General features: G+C 39.5%; 1 protein-coding gene across 1 annotated transcript in view; it reads left to right on the top strand.

Moving 5' to 3' along the window:
* The first annotated feature begins 2985 nt into the window (after positions 1-2985).
* The window catches only part of PPM1A (protein phosphatase, Mg2+/Mn2+ dependent 1A), a 43815-nt gene continuing 26748 nt past the window's right edge, over positions 2986-20052 (top strand). Inside the window, exon 1 of the mRNA XM_065871893.1 lies at positions 2986-3190. Coding sequence (XP_065727965.1) covers positions 2992-3190 — 199 coding nt within the window. The 5' untranslated portion in view covers positions 2986-2991. The remainder of the gene's footprint in view (positions 3191-20052) is intronic.

Here is a 20052-nt window from a genome sequence, read left to right as displayed (position 1 = left end):
TGCCTGGGTGGGGCTGCTTTGGTCAGATGGAACCATCTCAGGTTTCAGCAGCTGAGCCTCACTCAAATGTTCCAAGGGCTTAAGGGACCAATACCTTGTCACATCTGTAACCTATTTGAGATATAGCAGTGAGCACTGACATATAGGCTGGGACGCTGCTCTAGGCTACAAGGGAGACTGAGAAATCATGTATCTGTATACAAACTCTAGTGAGTGAAGGGTCTGCCAGTGAGGAGGAAGAAGGATGTGCTGGTCAAGGGTGCCTCATCTATTGTAAATATCACAATACATCCTGAGAGGTATTGTTTCGTGAAGAATGAAAGCAAGGCTAATAGTATAAGTGACATGCTTAAGTTCACAGAACCTATAAGTGGCCCAGTTGGCATAGTAGAGCGGATCCAGTGGTGTGCTGGTAAATGTTTAACAACCAGCTCCCCAAATGTAGTTCTGACATGGCCTGTTGATTAACATTTTCATCTAAGATAAAAGTGACACAACAAAGATGTATATGGGAACTTACTTGCCTATTATGTGAGTGACTTCTTTGCTGAGATGAATGTTTTTGTGCCATTCACCATGTAACAGCTATAGACACAACATGCTTTTTATGTTTAATTTGCATTATTAATGGTTCCTCTGTCACTTTCTTAAGTCTAGACCATCAGCAAAGCAATAAGTCAAGCCTTGATCTGTGGCATTTGCTGACTTCCATCGTGTAAATACTCCCTCCACAGCCAGTTTCAAGCTCACAAAGTGAAGTCACTGAATGTGGTATTGGGAATAGACGTGCAGTAACACATCATAGAGTATTTCTACCATTTAGACACAATACACATAAGTACCTCAAGAGCACAGATAATAGTAACATACATTCAGATAATTTAGAAGATACGTTTTTAATGTATATTATCTTTTTTTTCTTTTTTTTTAAAAATACAAAGTATAGTTGATTTACAATGTCGTGTTAGTTTCAGGTGTACAGCAAAGTGATTCAGTTATACGTGCGCATGTGTGTATGTATCTATGTGTGTGTGTGCGTGCGTGCGTGTATATATATATATATATATATATAATTTTCCAGATTATTTCCCTTATAGATTATTATAAGATATTGAATATAGTTCCCTGTGCTATATAGTAGGTCCTTTTTGGTTATCTATTTTATATATAATAGTGTGTATATGTTAATCCCAAACTCCTAGTTTATCCCTCCTTCCCCTTTCTCCTTTGGTAACCATAAGTTTGTTTTCTATGTCTGTGAGTCTGTTTCAATAATATATATTATCTTCATTTAAAATTTAATTGGAGGTTTATATAATTTAATTTTTAACAGTGACCATGTTTAGCAAACAACTGGCAAAATTCCTAAAAATTTAACAGTCTGCTCTCATGAGATAGTATAAGCCAGTTCTGCATACCACTGTTGACTCTAAGTCCATGCTCTTTCCACTCCTGACTCTCCTTGCTACCTTTATTACTGGCACGTAAAAGCTAGGGATGATCTGTAGGATACAGGGGAAAACCTGGGTACCAGTCATTACTTTTGGTGACCCTGGGCAACCGCTAGCTCTCTGACACTCAGATTTCTCTGCTGGAAAGGATGAGAACAGTCCTTGCCTTGCCAAGGGTTATTTTGAGGATAAAGTTGGTTGGTCTAAGTGATAGGGCTTTGTAAACTGTAGAGTCAGATACAAAAAAAAAGCCTTTATTATGATGGCATTTCATCACTGGTTTTCAACCAGGCCACCATTGTTAAGGACACAAAATGTGTTGCAGCTTTTAAAAGTATGCTTTAGTTTGAGATCTTCTGTAATGCCCACAGTAGACAGTAAACTCCCAGAAAAACTGTTCTCAACAAGTCCAATTTTTTGTTAGTCTTTACTCATTAAGAATACCTATCTAAATTGGGAGAAAAACAATTTTTTCTAAACTTTAGTTTACTCATTTCTAGCTGTTGTTGGACTGTCTGAAGGGACCTCTTTCTGGCATTGTGGAATGCTTCTTAATTTCAAGAGTTGAATAAAAGTCCTTTGATTTTTAATTTTGATTTCTCAAGCTGCTTTGCTTTTTGGGCCAGACCAGTTCAGTAAGTTATTTTGTATGGACTGTGCCCCTCTACTTAAGGTGGTATCCTAGCTGTAAATTGGATTAAGTACCCCAAATATCTTAAGTTATAATTCTAAACTTGAGCAACTTTATAAAATATTTGCCTGAGTTTGCTGAACTTCTCTTTGGTCTGCAGACAACTTTTCTGCCAAGCTCTTTCCCACAACAGGCCCTTTGCCCACGCTGATCCTTCTGCCTGTAAAGCTCTCCCCTGATTCTTTGCGAAGCTGGCTCCTCCTTCAGCTTGAAAGCCACCTTCTTAGAAAGGTCTTCTCTGCACACTTGTTTCAAGTCATCCCCCCAGTCTATTTCCTTACTTATTTCCTTCACAGCACTGATCACAACCTGCAGTTTCCTTGTTCATTTGTTTACTTCTTTGTCTATATCTCTCATTATAACATCAGCTCCTCGGGGGCTGGGACGTTGCCCATTGATGTCATTAACTACGCCCAGTATCCAGCACAGTGCCTGGCACATAATAAGCAGCCGTTGAACAGATGAATTTGTCTCACAAGATCCACATCAATGCTGTGGGGCTGTGGCCACCTACAATCTCTTGAGGGAAGATCCTACCCTAAAGGTTATCCAGGGCTTGACCCGTGGTGCTCCCAGTGGCCACATTTCTCTTAGGGCCCAGGAGAAGACACAATGGCAGCACAAGCCTGCTGGCTCCTGTCTGCCCCACCCTGATGGGGCCACCTCAGTGATGTCGTACAGAATAAAATTCTCTAATCCTTTTCATTCTGTGACAGTCCTTTAAACAGCTGTTTTTCATGACCTGATATGGTGGGGTGGGGGATGGAGGAAGGAGGAGGGGGGCGGGGCGGGGGGGCGGTTGGTACATTCCCCGCCAACAAAATTAGTGTAGGGACACTATCTGCTCATATGTATTGCTTCAGGAGAAAGTGGGTAGCAGAAGCTGTAATTTGGACTAGGCTAGGGAAAAGTGAGAAGAGAAAAATGGGGAAAAGAAGAGCAAAGGAGATAAAAAGAGAACAGAAGAAAGGGAGAAGAGTAATAAGGAGAGAAGAGAGGAGAGGAGGACAAAAGAAGAGGATATCTGTGAGGAAAAAACATGAAACAGGTAGTGAAAGAGGAGGGAGGAGGAAGGTAGAGTTGAATGTGTGTTCTGCTTGGCTTTGCGACTCTTGGGTAGTGACTGGCCTCAGTGTGAGTGGATGGATGACTCAGCTGAGAGGGTTCTCAGGTGCTCCCCTGAGGGGCCACTTAAATCACTGAGGTCATTTTGAGAGGCTCAGGCAAGGCTCTTAGGTGACTGTCTTGGATGGATTCACAATAGTAATTTGGTTTTACAAAAAAATACAAACCTCTTTTAAAAAAATAGTGATTGTGGAGGAAAAGAGGAAGGAGTATTGCTGACTGGATTAAGCTTCAGATTCCTCACTTCCTGTCCTCACCCCAAGCCTCGCAATTACTAGGCTAATGGCATATAGTTTAAATTCAGGACTTGAAAACCAATCTTTCAGAAAACCTTCTTCCTCTTTGGTAATTGAAATATATTTCAATTGAAATATAAACAGATTTCCAAAGCAGAGTAGAATAATTTCACAATATACCTGTAAAAATTACTGAAGTACAATTATGGCAATATATTCTCACTGATGTTTTCCAAAAACTTACTATGAACATCTCAAATGTGTGTAGGAGGCCCAAGCAAAGCCTTGTAGTTCAAAAGAGGAGACAACTTTTTTTTTTTTTTTTTTTTTTTGCGGTACGCGGGCCTCTCACCGTTGTGGCCTCTCCCGTTGCGGAGCACAGGCTCCAGACGCACAGGCTCAGCGGCCATGGCTCACGGGCCCAGCCGCTCCGCGGCACGTGGGATCTTCCCGGACCGGGGCACGAACCCGTGTCCCCTGCATTGGCAGGCGGACTCTCAACCACTGTGCCACCAGGGAAGCCCGGAGAAAACTCTTAACACTCTTTTTTTTTTTTTTTTTTTTTCAATGTCTCTTTCCCCTCTTCTAATACTTGTTTTTTGCCCTTAGCATAATATTTTGGGAATATTTAGTATAATATTTAGGGAATATAATATATAGTGTAATAATAAGGAAGGGGATATTATACCAAGCATATTTATTTAGATAATATTAAGATATCTTTGTTCCAAATTTTAAAATGTTAATCTTATAGCCCATGAATTTCCTAGTTCGTACCAAAATGTCCATGCAAGCTGTATTCAGAGAAAAGAAATAGTGGGAAGGTGCAGCTTAACTGGCAGGCTGTGGTATACTGTACAGACTCCTTAAAAATATCTTTATGGTCATATTTCCTATTTTTCTACCTCTTCTGCTATAATTGACCCAGATTCTCCTACAAGTGTAGAACAGAGAGAAGAAAGACGTGGAAGCCTAAAGGAAGGAAGCAGAAAGACAGGCAAGACCTTCGAGCTCTTTATGGTCCAAGAGTGACATTGGCTACCCAGGCTCTGCCTTATGAATACGAAAATTTGTTTTCTAAGGGCACTCCAAATAGTGGTTGCCACATGGGCTATTCTATTTCAGAATGGTAATGAGTCTATTAGCATGCTAATCATGCTGCTATTTGTCTGAAATATTAAGGATTCCAATAAGGTAGAGTTTTAAAGATCTTTGATCTAATTTCCTTTTTTTTTTTTTTTTTTTGGCAAATGTGGGGAAAAGTAATTAGGAAATATGTCCTCAGATAATACTGGGACCAAATGCATAAATGAACTTTATTTTTACTTTCCATACCTGGAAATGATCCATCTTCATCTTATGCTAAGAAATTCTAACCCCAAAGATATCGGGTAGAGTAATTTTGGGGTTCCTTGAAGAAGTGGCCTGCCAGTGATCATTAGGTGATATTGTTTCATACTGTTGTTAGATCCCAGGCCTAAAAGTGAAAGGAACAGAATCTTCCCAAAAAGACATGTTGAAAAAACTGGAGACAGCTTTTACAGCTTTAAAAGTAGCTAAATGTTTGCTAAATGACAAGAGACAGAATAAATAGGTTGCTTTTGACCTAAGAGTTGGAACAACAAAGTGGCTTTAGGAGATACAAAGTAGCAGTTCTTTTTAAAGTACCTGCCTCTAATAATACAGTGTTTGGTTTTTCTTTGTATATACCAGAGCATCGCTTTAAAACACGGATTTTTCTATTAAACTTCTGTTCCTGCAAATGTGGTGTAGGTCAAATCCATGAACAGGTTAAGTCTCTGACAAGAGAGGGATAAAGCACCCCAGCCAATAGGAGACCTGGCTGGTGATGTACTGTTCCCCAGTTCTGATTCATTGGCCGCCTAGGGTTTGTCATTCTATCCAATGCGGCGTCCGCAAACAGCGTGCGTCTGGCGTGGGTCCGGTTTTCCGTAGTCTAGCCAGCTAAACTGGATTTTGGCCGCCTGCACGTGCAGTTTCAATCAGGTTTAGCAGATCTCTAACTTTTAATAGAAGGAGCTGTTACGTTTTTGATTATCTTCCGGATTTTTAAAAATCCTTCGTTCCTTTAACCTCACTGGAGGTCGATGGAAGTCCCCAGAAGCAGAATCACGTGACTGTCTAACAAGTGCAAATAAATACGATGTGAAACCCCATGAGCTACAGACGGAAAACCTGCCAGAAACTCAGAGCATGTGCCTCGTGCGTGTATAGGCTGCATCAGCGTGTGGGTGGGTGGTAGTAGAGTGTGTGGGTTGTTGCCCTTAGGGACGGGAGGTGTGTGCCTGGGGCACCTCCGTTCCGATCCGGGATTCGGATGCTCCCTTCAGCTTGGGCCTGAGGCCGGGGCCGTGAGGCGATTGCTGCGAGAGAAGCCGGGTAGGACAGTGACGTCATCTGCGTCCGCCCCTCCCCCGCTCGCCGGCTCGCGCTGCAGTTCCGGCCCAACGACATCCGGGTCTCTCCAGCTGCTCCACCGCGCCGCGGCTGTAGTTGGGGCTGAGCCGGCGGGGCGGGGCGGGGCGGGGCGGGCGGAGGCGTGGGGGAGGGGCAGCACAGCGCCGACGTGAGCGCGCCTGCGCGGGGACGCGCTCGAGGCGGCGGCGGCGGCGGCGGCGGCGCTAAGGGCGGGAGCGCGCGCGGGAGCGAGGGAGCTGTGGTCTCTGAGCCGGCCCGGCCCGCAGCTTCGGGTGCTCGGGCGGCTGCAGCTCGGGAACTGGTGGCTGGGGAGGGGGGGTGGGGGGCGCCAGGCAGGTGGGGCGCGAAAGCTATGAATCTTCGGCTCTTCCTCGTCCTCCGGGACCCGCTCTCCGCCTCCCGCTCCAACGCCCGGATGATCTGAGCCGCGAGGGCGCCGAGAGCCGGGGTCCCGGACGCAGCCCGGCTCCTCCCCTCCTCCGCCCCCTCCCCGGTCTGACCTGGACGGCCGCCGCCGCGGTGACCCTCTTCCCGCCCCCTCCCCGGCTGCCGTCGCCGCCGCCGCCTCGGCGGACCAGGGACCTGCCCGCCCTCTGCTGCTCCGGGTAAGCGCGACGCTCGGGCCGAGGGCGGGCGGGCGGCGCGGGCCTGCGCGGCGGCGACCAGGCCTGGGGCCTGTAAACAAGCCGGGCGTCTGCCCGGGCGCTCCCGGGAGGAGACGCGACAACTCCACCCCCTGGCCCGGCCTCCTCCCCGGAGCCGGGCGTCGGGCGGCGAGGGGTTAACGCTCCGCGAGGGAGGCGGCGGGGAGGCGGGGGCGGGGTGTTTGTGGCGGCGGCGGCGCGGGGAGGGGGCGCGACCCTCCGGCCGCTGAGGCCGGGCGGGGTGTTTGTGACGGCGGCGCGGGCGAGGGCCGCAGACCGGCCTGTCCCGAGAGCGGCCGGCGGAACTTTCCCCAAGCGGGGAGGGGGCGTCCGGCACCCGCACCCGCCCGGCCACCCTGGGCTCCAACCCCTGGAGGGAGGCCGGGAGAAAGAAGCGGGGAGGCCTCCTTTGGACCGGACTTGGCCTCGAAACACTGAATTCTGGAGAATTAGCTTCAGGTTTTATAGGGGGCGGAGCTGAGCGTGAGGCTCTTTCAGAACTCGGCAGTGATGCGTCCAATTCATTCATTATTAAGGCATCGAACGAATCCACCGAAGTAAATCGAACTGATTTCTTCTGTTTTTAACCGTGTAAATTGTGTGGGTAAAAGTTGTTGATGTTAAGAGTTTGGTTGAGATGTGTGGTTCTGTTCAGCGTGTACATTTTAAATATTTTCTTGAAGGACAGCTGGCTGTGGAGCGCCTCTACCAACCGCAGTTTTAGATACGTTTTGAAAATTTCATCACCGGAGGTATTTCTTTTTTCTCAAGCACCGCATGGTACTTAAAAATCCACAAAGGTCATACTTCAGTTGTCCAAGCCAAGAAATCTGTTCGCCTCCCCGCCCCTAACCCTAATTTTTCTGCTAATTGGAGTAATGAGCCGAATGCATTTTAAGAAGTGATTGGAAGACCATGGGAGGTGTGAAAATCTATGGGAGGTAGTTATTATTTTCCCGGAGTAAATAATTTTGACATTACTGAAGGAAGTTAGGAATTAAAAAAAAAATTGTTCTGAGGAAAAAGGTTTAATCTTTTCAAATTTGCACACTGGAATTTTAAACACAATCACTTTTTAGGTGCACAGAGCTCTGAAGAGTCAGAGGGCTTATTTATTTTAACAGTGCTCTTCTGAGCCTTAGGGGTTCCAGAGCTCTCAGGAGTCCAGCAGGGCTTGCTCCCCAACTGCTCTTTAACTCGAACAACCTCACTTTTATATTTTTATCTTTTTACATATTGGGCCTTTTCCAGAGTGTAGTTCTGTAACTCTGCAGATTAGGAAACTGACTAGGGCAATAGTGACCCACGCCTCTGCCTTTTTTATAAATATAGATGTTCCCTTTATTGATTTAATGTTTCTTTTGCCAATAAATAATTTGAAGCCCAAAATAACATTCCTTGTTTGATGTTTTAGTTCTGTTCCTATGTGTAACTCACATATATCTGTTTAAACATTCAGTCATACAAGGCTGATTACTTTTAACCTGCAAGTTATAGCAATACCACATGAAACTATAATGAGCTAGGCATGGAAGTTAAGACATTTTTGATTAGATATCACTAAATATTTTTCACATCAGTGAAGTATTTATATTATGGGAGAGGTATATTAAGACTGGTAAAGTTTGGCTAGCTACCTCAGTATATATTTGAGAAATAAAATGGTTGAATGATTGAGTCATCAAAAATTCTTTTTATGTGGTGTGTGTGTGTATTTTAACATATAATATAAAAGTGGTTTACATTTTTGTTTGAAGAGCAAAAGTGATGCCCATAATTACAATGTAAACTGTTGAAGGGAACACTGCACTAGGAGACAGTAATTGTTTGGTCATGACTGTGCTCCAAAATAATCAGCAAAGCCAAAGGGGTAGATTATATTATCAAATGTACTGTCCAGTTGTTATATTTTTTTATTCTCAATATTGTCTATTTAATATGCTTTGACTAAATGCCTGTTATGTGCCAGGCACTTAGATGTTTCAGCATTCTGAAGCTGATTTTCTTTCTGGGTTGTCTCTTATTTAAAAGAACTTAAAGTTGTTGATTGTTGTTTAGGAAAGATATTCCTGTAGGTAGCTTTTATTGATTTTTCTGTTGGGATTGAGAAGTCTAGAAAAACTCTTGGGAGGAAGGCAGATGGAGATTCCACAAGAGACAAAGGGTGGTTGAGACTACAGGTTTGAACAAGCACATGACCCTTGGTAATTTTATGTGGAGGGCATTTTAAGAACACATTGTTAAGGTTTTTCTGTCAGTTCAAGCTGAGTCTTGCTTATCTTGACTTGTTAAGAAACCTTCATTTGAAAATTTGTTCTCTAATACCCAATTTTCTTCAAAGAAATTAATAGTACATCGTATTGTCACATGGTAAATATTGCTAAGCAGTTAGTAAAAACCTACAGTCTTTGAATTTGTTCCCATAACACCTAGACTATTTATTATAATAGCTAATAGCATGTGTAGCTGATTCTGGTTTAGATGTAAATGCTTATTTATTTAAAAATTTAAGACTAAAGACTGACATATGTCCATAGGGAGCTTGTTATCCCTGAAATGCTCATGCATGAGAGCTGGATTAATTTCTTAAGATGTGAGGTTGTGATCATGTAGAAACAACTAATTATAAGATGATAATTTCGATGATCCCCTGAATGACTGACTCTTGTCTGGGCATCTGACTCTGAGTGGTACTCCTGACTACTTTCCATCCTTAATCAAATCAGAGGAAGGAGGCAGCCCTGTAAGAAAATCAGCGCAAGTGGTGTCCTGTAAGTTAAACAAGATAAAACAAGGTATGGCCCTGTGAAATATTATGGACCTTGGGGGACGGGAAAGGTGTTGTGAGGCAACTAGGTAAAACTCTGTGCCTTCCTGTACCCTGGGTAGTAACTTTATGCCAGAATATGTTCTGTCTTCCATCTCATATTACGTTGGTGACAAATTTTTAAAATTGAGTTGCTTCATTTATTATTTCACTATTACCCAGGAAATTCTCTGAATTTCCACCTGGGATTATTAACTACTCTTATATGAAAGTAGCTTGGGTTCAATGATATCAAGATCAAAAGCTTGATTACCTCTATTTTTTCTTCTTTTGTTTTTTCCAGTGTCTAATGTGCTCCGTATTACACAAGTAACAATTTTATATTTTATTGAGTCTCCAGAATATATTTCTTGATGACTTTGACCTTTATATGTCCTAGATATCTGTGTACTACCTAGATAAGCTCTTTACCTAGCTTTTCTTTTGCTGAGGCAGGTAGGAGGAGCTAGAGAAAGTAATTAAGAGAGGGGAGCTTATGTATACCTTTATCTAAAATATAATAGACTTTAGAATTTTTCTGAGAAACTGAGGGAAAGGTACTGGATGTTAATGTGTGTTAATAGATTGTTGGTACTGTGTTTATAAAATTAGAGATGTTTTAAACATTCCTTGAGTAAATGTGATAAAGAAGGGAGTTTGAGTTTTTAATATAATTCTTAACATGTTTATCTGGATCCCATTGACTTAGTTTATGTAGTATTCGTGTTTAGGATCTGGATTGAAAGTCACTAGATTTTTTTGTGGTTGATATGATTTGAATTAAAATCCTATGAAACTAAACTTCTTCTAGATACAAAAGAAAGTGAATAATAAAAGCCATAATTTATTGAAAATAAAGCATCAGCCTTTAATTTTCACCACAACCTTCTAAAGCATATGATGTTATCTCTGTGTTACAGATGAAGAAATGTAGGCTTAGAGAGTCTAAGTAATGTGCCAGAATCAGAGCTGTAAATACAGAATTATTTTCAGAATACTCTTGAGTAGACTTTTCCCAATTAGATTGTTGTTCCTAGGAATCAAAATTTGAAAAGCTGAATGTTACACTTCTGATACAGATTCCTAGAATTAAAAGGGACCTTACAAATTTATGTAGTTAAGTCTTCCAGTGCAAGATTCCCTTCTAAAACATTCAGTAAAGATTTAAGAAGTTAAAATCATTTTCTCATTCCCAAAGTTTCAGAAGTCAACAGAGATAAACAGTTTTATATGTTTGACTATCATTGTTCAGATCGAGAAATGGAATCAATATTAATTCTCAAATGGTTGATGTCTGTATTGAAGGACTTAGGGAAATGTTTCTGAGTGTGTACAGTCAGTGGAACCACATTGTAGGCTCCAGAGAACATGATAAAACTTCCTAGTGGGGTGATCTTGGGCAAGCTACTTGATTTTTCTAAGCCTCAGTTTTCTTTATCTGTCAAATGGAAAAGCCTTTCTCATTAGGTAATCTTGAATATTAAATGAGATAATCATGTAAAGCACTTGACGTATTTTCTACTGTAAAGAAATACCAAATAAATGGTAGCTGCTATTATTGAGTATGTGAAATCTTGAAATACTTAGGGGAATAGAAACTTAGTGAGTATGAGAGGGTTGTCTTTCAGTATAGTTTTAGCAGTGAGCCTGGAAGACAAACTATAAGTCTTTGGATTGAGTAGAGACTTCAGAAAGGTGCTAAAGGTTGTGGGCATATAGAACTTGTATATGAGTAGACTAAAAGTTAAGAGGTAATGGAAAAGAAAATTGAGTATGAGTAGATTTATTTGACTGTACGAAGCTGGAGAGAAGTCATTAGGTTAATGATTAGGTGGGAGTTGATGGTTAAATAGAGGATAAAGAGTAAGTAATAAAGCAAAGGTGAATGTTCAGACAAGAATGATCAGTAAATGAGGAAGGACACAGGTTGGTGTTTTGAAGAGGGGTTGCGGTTCATGATTACAAATGATCAAGAAGATATTGCTACAGAAAAGATGCAAAAGAGAGTAAGAAAAATAACTTATTCTAATTAACTCAGTTCTTGTGAAACAAAAAAAGAAAATTTCATGATTAGAAATGGTCAAGAAGATATTGCTGCAGAAAAGATACAAAAGAGAGTAAGAAAAATAAATTATTCTAATTAACTCAGTTCTTCTTGTGAAACAAATAAAGAAAATAGGGAGTCTTCATGAAAGGCATTAAGGCTTTGTATGTGGGTCCTGGGTTATATAAGGTTAAAAAATTGTACTGGAACATTTCAGGTCGTACTACCTCATACCCAAACCATGCTTTAACACTCCAACTGTTGTTTTCTACTAGCATCTTGTACTGCATCTCCCTCCTCCATCACATTATTTCTCTGCTCAATATGTTGAGTGACTCCCTTTTGCCTCTAGAATAAAGCTTAGAATTCTTGGTTTGGCTTTGACACTTTCCATGATTGGACCTCAGGACTGATCTATTTTCAACCAAACTGGTCCTCTTGCCCTCTCTGGAGCACACCCTGAACTTTTCTCTCTCTCAGTGGGTCTTTGCTCGTGCTAATTGATGGTTCAGAATTCTTGTCCCTCCTTCTCCAGCTTTTGTTTTCTTTTTTTATCAAAGCTCATTTCTATTATTTTCTCCCCCACAAAACCTTTCCTGATCACCAGAGTGTTTCATTTCTGTTCTCTCTGTACTTCTACAGCATTATGATTGTATTATTTGTATGGCTTTAATCATATACTTTACTGTTTATGTTTTAAGTATAATTGTGTGTTCAATTTAATTATAAAATTCAGAAGGGGAAAATGCAATAACTACTGTACCCAAAGCCTGGCACAGTGCCTGTAGATAGTGGACATTCAGATATTTTGTAAGTATTAGGCAAAATCTACCTGAGAATGGGAGTGATTGCTATAGCAGGTGGCGGAAGAAGTTAAAAGCTTTCTGGTGGCAGGTATTTCTGACTCTCTTCTTATATATTATTTTGGCTGAACCTGAATTTTTTTTTTTTTTTTTTTTGGCCGCACCACTTGACTTGCAGGGTGCTAGTTCCCTCACGAGGGATTGAACCCGGGCCATGGCAGTGAACGCACTGAGTCTTAACCACTGGACTGCCAGGGAACTCCCCTGAACCTAGATTTTAAGTGTGAAGATTATACAAATCAGAAGAGTGGCAGTTATTATGTTGGCTGATTTTGGACCTAAGTATTTCATTTTAACTTCTTATGTTTTGGCTGTGAGGGTTAACAGGACATTCATGACCATCATGCATCTCTTTCCAGAGTTATATTTGCAAATATTATGAAGTAGGCATCCTTTTAACAGAAAGGAATTGCGGAATCACAGTAACTAGACAATGTATTGGTTAAAAAACGGAGGTAACTATCAACTTTCTTAAAAAAATTTTTTTACAGAGCAGATTTTTATTATTTATCTTATACATATTACTGTATATATGTCAATCCCAATCTCCCAATTCATCCCACCCCCCACCCCCCTCACACTTTCCCCCCTTGGTGTCCATATGTTTGTTCTCTACATGTGTCTCTATTTCTGCCCTGCAAACCAGTTCATCTATATCATTTTTCTAGATTCCACATATATGCATTAATATACGATATTTGTTTTTCTCTTTCTGACTTATTTCACTCTGTATGACAGTCTCTAGGTCCATCCACGTCTCTACAAATGACCCTATTTCGTTCCTTTTTATGGCTGAGTAATATTCCATTGTATATATGTACCACATCTTCTTTATCCATTCGTTTGTTGATGGGCATTTAGGTTGCTTCCATGACCTGGCTATTGTAAATAGTGCTGCAGTGAACATTGGGGTGCATGCGTCTTTTTAAATTATGGTTTTCTCTGGGTATATGCCCAGTAGTGGTATTGCTGGGTCATATGGTAGTTCTATTTTTAGTTTTTTAAGGAACCTCCATACAGTTCTCCATAGTGGCTGTATCAGTTTACATTCCCACCAACAGTGCAAGAGGGTTCCCTTTTCTCCAAACCCTCTCCAGCATTTGTTTGTAGATTTTCTGATGCCCATTCTAACCGTTGTGAGGTGTACCTCATTGTAGTTTTTGTTTTTGTTTTTGTTTTTGTTTTTCAGTACATGGGCCTCTCAGTGTTGTGGCCTCTCCCGTTGTGGAGCACAGGCTCCAGACGCGCAGGCCTACCGGCCACGGCTCACGGGCCCAGCTGCTCAGCGGCTTGTGGGATCTTCCCGGACTGGGGCACGAACCCGCGTCCCCTGCATTGGCAGGCGGACTCTCAACCACTGCACCACCAGGGAAGCCCCCTCATTGTAGTTTTGATTTGCATTTCTCTAATAATTAGTGATGTTGAGCAGCTTTTCATGTGCCTCTTGGCCATCTGTATGTCTTCTTTGGAGAAATGTCTATTTAGGTCTTCTGCCCATTTTTTTATTGGGTTGTTTGTTTTTTTAATATTGAGCAGCATGAACTGTTTATATATTTTGGAGATTAATCCTTTGTCCTGTTGCTTCATATGCAAATATTTTCTCCCATTCTGAGGGCTGTAGTTTTGTCTTGTTTATAGTTTCCTTTGCTGTGCAAAAGATTTTAAGTTTCACTAGGTCCCATTTGTTTATTTCTGTTTTTATTTCCATTACTGTAGGAGGTGGGTCAAAAAAGATCTTGCTGTGATTCATGTCAAAGAGTGTTCTTCCTATGGTTTCCTCAAAGAGTTTTATAGTGTCTGGTCTTACATTTAGGTCTTTAATCCATTTTGAGTTTATTTTTGGGTATGGTGTTAGGGAGTGTTCTAATTTCATTCTTTTACATGTAGCTATCCAGTTTTCCCAGCACTCTTATTGAAGAGAATGTCTTTTCTCCATTGTATATCCTTGCCATCTTTCTCATAGATTAGTTGACCATAGGTGCATGGGTTTATTTCTGGGCTTTCTGTCCTGTTCCACTGATCTATATTTCTGGGGTTTTTTTGCCAGTACCATATTGTCTTGATTACTGTAGCTTTGTAGTATGGTCTGAAGTCAGGGAGTCTGATTCCTCCATCTCCTTTTTTTTCCCTCAAGATCGCTTTGGCTACTATCAACTTTTAATTTGAGTCAAACAAATGTCTGATATATGAATAGTCTGTTTTCATATAAATCTCTAAGCTAAACTTTAAACCATATCAAATTGTTATGCTATTTCTAGTATTTAGAAAATGCATAGTAAAATTTCTTTTATTGAATTTTTTGAATGGATAATTTTATATAGGCTGTCTGTGGCTGCTTAGATCCATTTATTGGAGTATGATACTAATGAGACCAGAATCATGAATTTGATTCTTTGTGTGGCTCTTAACTTTATCTAGCCTTAACATTAGCTAGTAACAACGATAACTGACATTATTGACCACTTATATGCCAGGCATTATCATAGAAATTTTCAAGTACTAGCTCATTAAATCTTTATATCTATCTGTATGAGATAGATACTACTATTACTTGTATCTTAAAAGATCGGGAAATTAAGACAGAGGTTAATTTTCACAGCTAGTAACAGAAGCCAAACACATGTCCTTGGAATTTTCAAATAATTATATATGTGGGTCACTGCAGTTTCATTGCTACTGCTATAAGTAACTCTTTTGGCGATTGTAATGGGGTAGACAATCTTTGTATATGAAGGGTATGGCTACAGTTCCATTGTACCCAGAGAGTGAATCTTGTGATTGAGCTGCAGTCTGAGGTGGAAGTATACATAAAGTTGAAAAGTACAGTATCACATGTCATGTCAGCTCCCTTTAGAACTTTTCACCAAGAAGAACCATTACATTTTTTAATATAAAAAGCACGTAAGTTAAAGCTATAATACAACTAGTACTATAAACCATACACAATTTTGTCTTATTTTATTCATGTTCACTTCTATGACTCCCACTGACATAAATGATTTCATCAGTCCTTCATTCAAATGAAATTCTTAGTGAGTTTAGGAAGATAGTCTTAAATACAAGCTAATTGGTCTCACAATAGAGATTATACTGTAAATGGAACATTTCAATATTAAGATTTATTAAAAGTAAATTCCTTGAAAGCAGGGACCAGGTTTCATTTATTTTAAATAAGTGCTCAATATATGATTGTTTAATCTTTGTAGTCTCCCTGCTCATTTTCTGATAAACACATGACAAAGAAAATCGAATGTGAGCCAGAAATACAGCATACTATGAGAGAGCATAGGTCACAGATAATCTAGTTTAAATTTAGGCTGGTGCTTTGTATTCATCTGTGATATGACTGTCTCAGGAAGGGGTGTAGATAAACACGTTGTTTGGTTGGTTGGTTGTTTTGTTTTGAGTCCTGCTGTATGTGGCTTAATTATTTTATTTAAAAATATGCTATTCAGGAACTGTTGTACTGCTTCAGAGAATAAGAACATAATTCATTACCAACTTTGAATGTATTGACTTCTTAGCCCTGCTCCTTGTCTTTAGTATGAGTGGTAGAAAATTGTGTCATATTTCATATTATGTCTATAGGAGATATGCAGTTTGCTTACTTTGTTACCAAAATTTAGTAATGAAAATGTTAACGATAAGGATAAGCAAGGAGTGGCTATATATATATATATTTTGTTTTACAAACAGAATTGCAAAACTTACCAGACTTTAGAAAAACATTTTTGCAATATTCCATCATACTTCAGAATATAAATAGGTAGTAAACAAAATTTTCACTTTTCATAAAGCAGTAGAATATCATCCTTGTTTGGATGTCAAGGGGCTGATCTTAGAATTGGCAGCTTTTGTGGTCAACCCACAGTTTAACCCTACGTTACTCCATATCTGTCTTCATTTTCTCTCTATAAATGCTTCCTGATACTACAAGCAAGTACTTTAACAACTAGTCAACCATCTAGAGTGATCTTGTAGTGGTTTGCTACAGTCAGTAGAATCAGGAGCTCCTTAAGTGCAAATGGGATTGTTCATTTTATACAGTAAAACTCCCAGACTAAATTTAAGATATTTTTGTCTAAAATACATTGAAAGTAGATTCCTAGCTCCCAGTAATTACTCCTTTGCATTTAAATTACCTTATACTTTGCTTCTTACATAGAAAAGACTTTTTAAAAAATGTACCCATTCATGAATGTTAAATGAATGAGCAGATGAATAAGTAAATAGCCCAGGGAAAGAGAATGTATAGGCTGTAACTTCTAGTCAAAACTACATCTTTTCTCTTTTCTCCCCTTCAACATATCTCATGTGGCATTTTTCAGTAATGAATGTGTATCTAATGATGTTGAGAAACTTTTAAAAGTCATTAATGAACAGTAATCTGAAAATCAAGTTTTTGACTGGTAACCTGCAGCTTTGCAGGGTCTGATATTTTAATATTAGAAATCAATTGTGTTCTGTAGAGATTTTAAAAAATTAGAACTATGTATTCTATAGAATAACAAAGTGGAAATGGTAGGATACAATTCAACTTCTATGGGAATACCTTTTCCTGGGTAGAAAACAATTCCTAACTCTGTTGACAAGGGAGAAGTCATGATGATGTCCCATATATTAATCAAGTGTCACTATGTACTAGGTACTTATGAACAGAAGAGACATGATTCCTTCCCCCATGGATCTTAAAATCTAAAGATTCACAGGGCCTTCTGTGCTATGATAAGAGAAACACAGCATTCTGTGAGCTCATGACTAATGGTAGATCTACTTCCCGAGACAGAGAAGTGGTAGGGAGTTGAGAAATTTATTTTAGGCCACGTCATTTGAGGTATGGCTAATCAAGTATAGGAGGTGGTTGGATATATATAGAGAGAGAAAGAATTTTCACTTTCAGAAAAACCCTTTTTTCTTTTACTTTCCAGCACCCTTTTCCATATACACAAAGCATCTCATATCGCAGTTTATGGACTCAGTGAATTATTCTGTTTTGAAGAATGTTAGATTTTATGGACAGAAGTCTATCTTTTAAAGGCATATACTTTTTGGTCCTTTTTTCCAGCAGAGACATTATTCATACGTGTAAAATATTTAGAATCTTCACATATTTTGTGTTTGAATGAACCTTTTACCATCTTAAGTATTTAATAAGTTTTATTTTTCCCTTATTTCAACTTAAGTACACAGGGTTATCAGCAAACACTTATAAATGTTCTCTGTGAGGGGTTTTGTTTTTTTTCAAGCAAAATTAAAAATGATGGATTGGCTGAGGAAATCAGTTATTGTTTTCTGGGCCAGTCAGAGTCTGAATCCTCAAATATGCAAGAATTAAAAAATAGGGGCTTCCCTGGTGACGCAGTGGTTGAGAGTCCTCCTGCCGATGCAGGGGACACGGGTTCGTGCTCTGGTCTGGGAAGATCCCACATGCCACGGAGCGGCTTGGCTTGTGAGCCATGGCCGCTGAGCCTGCGCGTCCGGAGCTCCGCAGTGGGAGAGGCCACCGCAGTGAGAGGCCCGCGTACTGCAAAAAAAAAAAAAAACAGCAAACTGGGAATTGAATCCACTTCTCAATATGTAGACTTCTCAATGTGTATAAGTTATCCAAAACTGAGAAATTTGAAATAGTTAACAGATGAAGCAAATTGAGATTGTGAATACCAGAACAGTCTTAGGAAACTTTAAAAACTAAATCTATGCCATCTAAATCTTTTAATGTTTTGCTTATACTATAATGTTTAGTAAAAATAGGTCAGTATCTAATTTCATAGTCACTAGAACCCTCCAACTAAATTAAGGTTAGGTATTTTTCAGGCAATTGTGTACTTCTAAATTTTACTTTTAAAAATTGTGCGGTACATACCTTTGTGGCAATTTAAGAAGACTACCTTATGGAGTGTGTGATTCAGATCACAGCACATGTCTAGAAGATGGTGATACATTAAAAAATCATGAAACATTAAGGAAACATCAAAAGTGGCAAGCTCTGTCTCACACACACTGTGTGAAATTGAAACTGCTGCTAATATCTGTGTAAACTGACTATAGTTTGTGTACTAAATGACTTGTGTCATGGGCTTTATGGAAATACTATTTAGTATAAAAGAGCTTTATCTGACTTATTTTCGTTGGTTTGATTGGTTGACTTTGTGTTTTGAAATTTCATTTTTAACGTTTTAATTTAGGGTATTATTTAACTCAGTAACAGTATTTTGCATTAGAATTCATGTGAGTGAAATTTGGTTTGTTGAAGAAGGTTAAGTAAATATTTAATTGAAAGAGTGAAGTAAATATTTAGTTGAAGCTGTAAGATGAAGAGATACTGAGCAGCTGAGAAATTTTCAGGTAACTTTTTTTAATCTGTGAAAAAATTTTAATATAGTATTTTTCATGTTACTACAAATAATATATAGTCATCTTTTTAAACCTTTTTATGCAAAATAAAATATAGATACAGAAAGCCATATAAAACCATAGTAATCTTTTAAAATGGCTTTATTAAGATATAACAATAGCATGAAATTCACCCATATGAAGTTTACCACTCAGTAGTTTTCAGTGTATTAACAGAATTGTGCAACCATTACCAATTTAATTTTAGAACATTTTCATCACGCCCAAAAGAAACCTTGTTCTCATTAAGAGTCACTCCGCATTCTCTTCTCCCCTATCCTTTGTCAACCACTTATCTACTTTCTGTCTCTAGGTTTGCCTTTTGGATATTTCATATAAATGGGATCCAAATAACTTTTTGATCAGTGATTTCTAGCCTGATAAACATCATGTATATCTCATGAGATAGCCAGCTATGAATAATTTAGCCTCTTTTTATAGCTTAAATAATGGCTGTTTCCTCCTCTGTGACCAGGAAAAATTATTTAGTAATTGGAAATACTATCCAAATTTAAACCAAGAATCAGGTTCTTCACTAGTAGTATAACTTCAAGGAATATGTAGTCCTCACCTCCAGTAGTGCTTTTCACTGTGGGTTGCTCAGTAGCCCCTCAGCTTTGTTGATGTAGTAGCCATTTCTCTCCTACCTAACAAACTCAGACTTGCATGAATTCACTGAAATATTTTCCTTGCCTGAACTCTGCCTTCTTACTCTCCCCTAAACACAAGAATGAGGACGAATTAAAAGCAAGAAGGGGAAAACAGAAGAGATTGATTGCTCAGACTAGGGAGGGACAAAGAGCAAGAATAGAAATGGTATAAAAATTTTGAGGAGACTTAATTTGTGGGCAGAAGAATAATAAAACTTGGAGGTTGCTTAGAAGAGAGTAAGACCTAGAGGGAAGAAGCAGAAGGCAAAAATGTTATAATATATTGGAAGATAAGAAGATAAGTGAAATATAGAAAATTTTCACTTCTGAATTTTAGTCATATGTCTGTGAAGCACAAATGATGAATCCATTTTCTGATGAGGTGTATTGCCCTTATTTTCTTTTCACAAATCTGTAGGAATTTTGAAGCTGAGCCATAGTCATATGTTTCTTTTGGGTTATTTGAAGATCCTCAGGTTTGAACCTGTGCAGACTCAGAAACTCCTATCACCTTGGGACTATTCTTTAGAGAAATCCCAGAGAAAATAAAAATGGCACTGTGCCCCTGGGCTTTCTGAACTGAAGGGGCAGAATCCTATTCTGGGTGCTACCATATTGGGCTGCTTCAGAGTTCTAGAATTAGCCAGAGAATGGCACTAATTGAGAAATTGCTGCTGCCAAAGAAAATCTTGATTTGTTAGAGGTGCCTT

Source organism: Phocoena phocoena, chromosome 2 (genome assembly GCF_963924675.1).
Source record: "Phocoena phocoena chromosome 2, mPhoPho1.1, whole genome shotgun sequence".
Lineage (NCBI taxonomy): Eukaryota > Metazoa > Chordata > Mammalia > Artiodactyla > Phocoenidae > Phocoena > Phocoena phocoena.
Note: the sequence above shows the minus strand (reverse complement) of the source record. Positions and strands in the feature narration are given on the sequence as shown.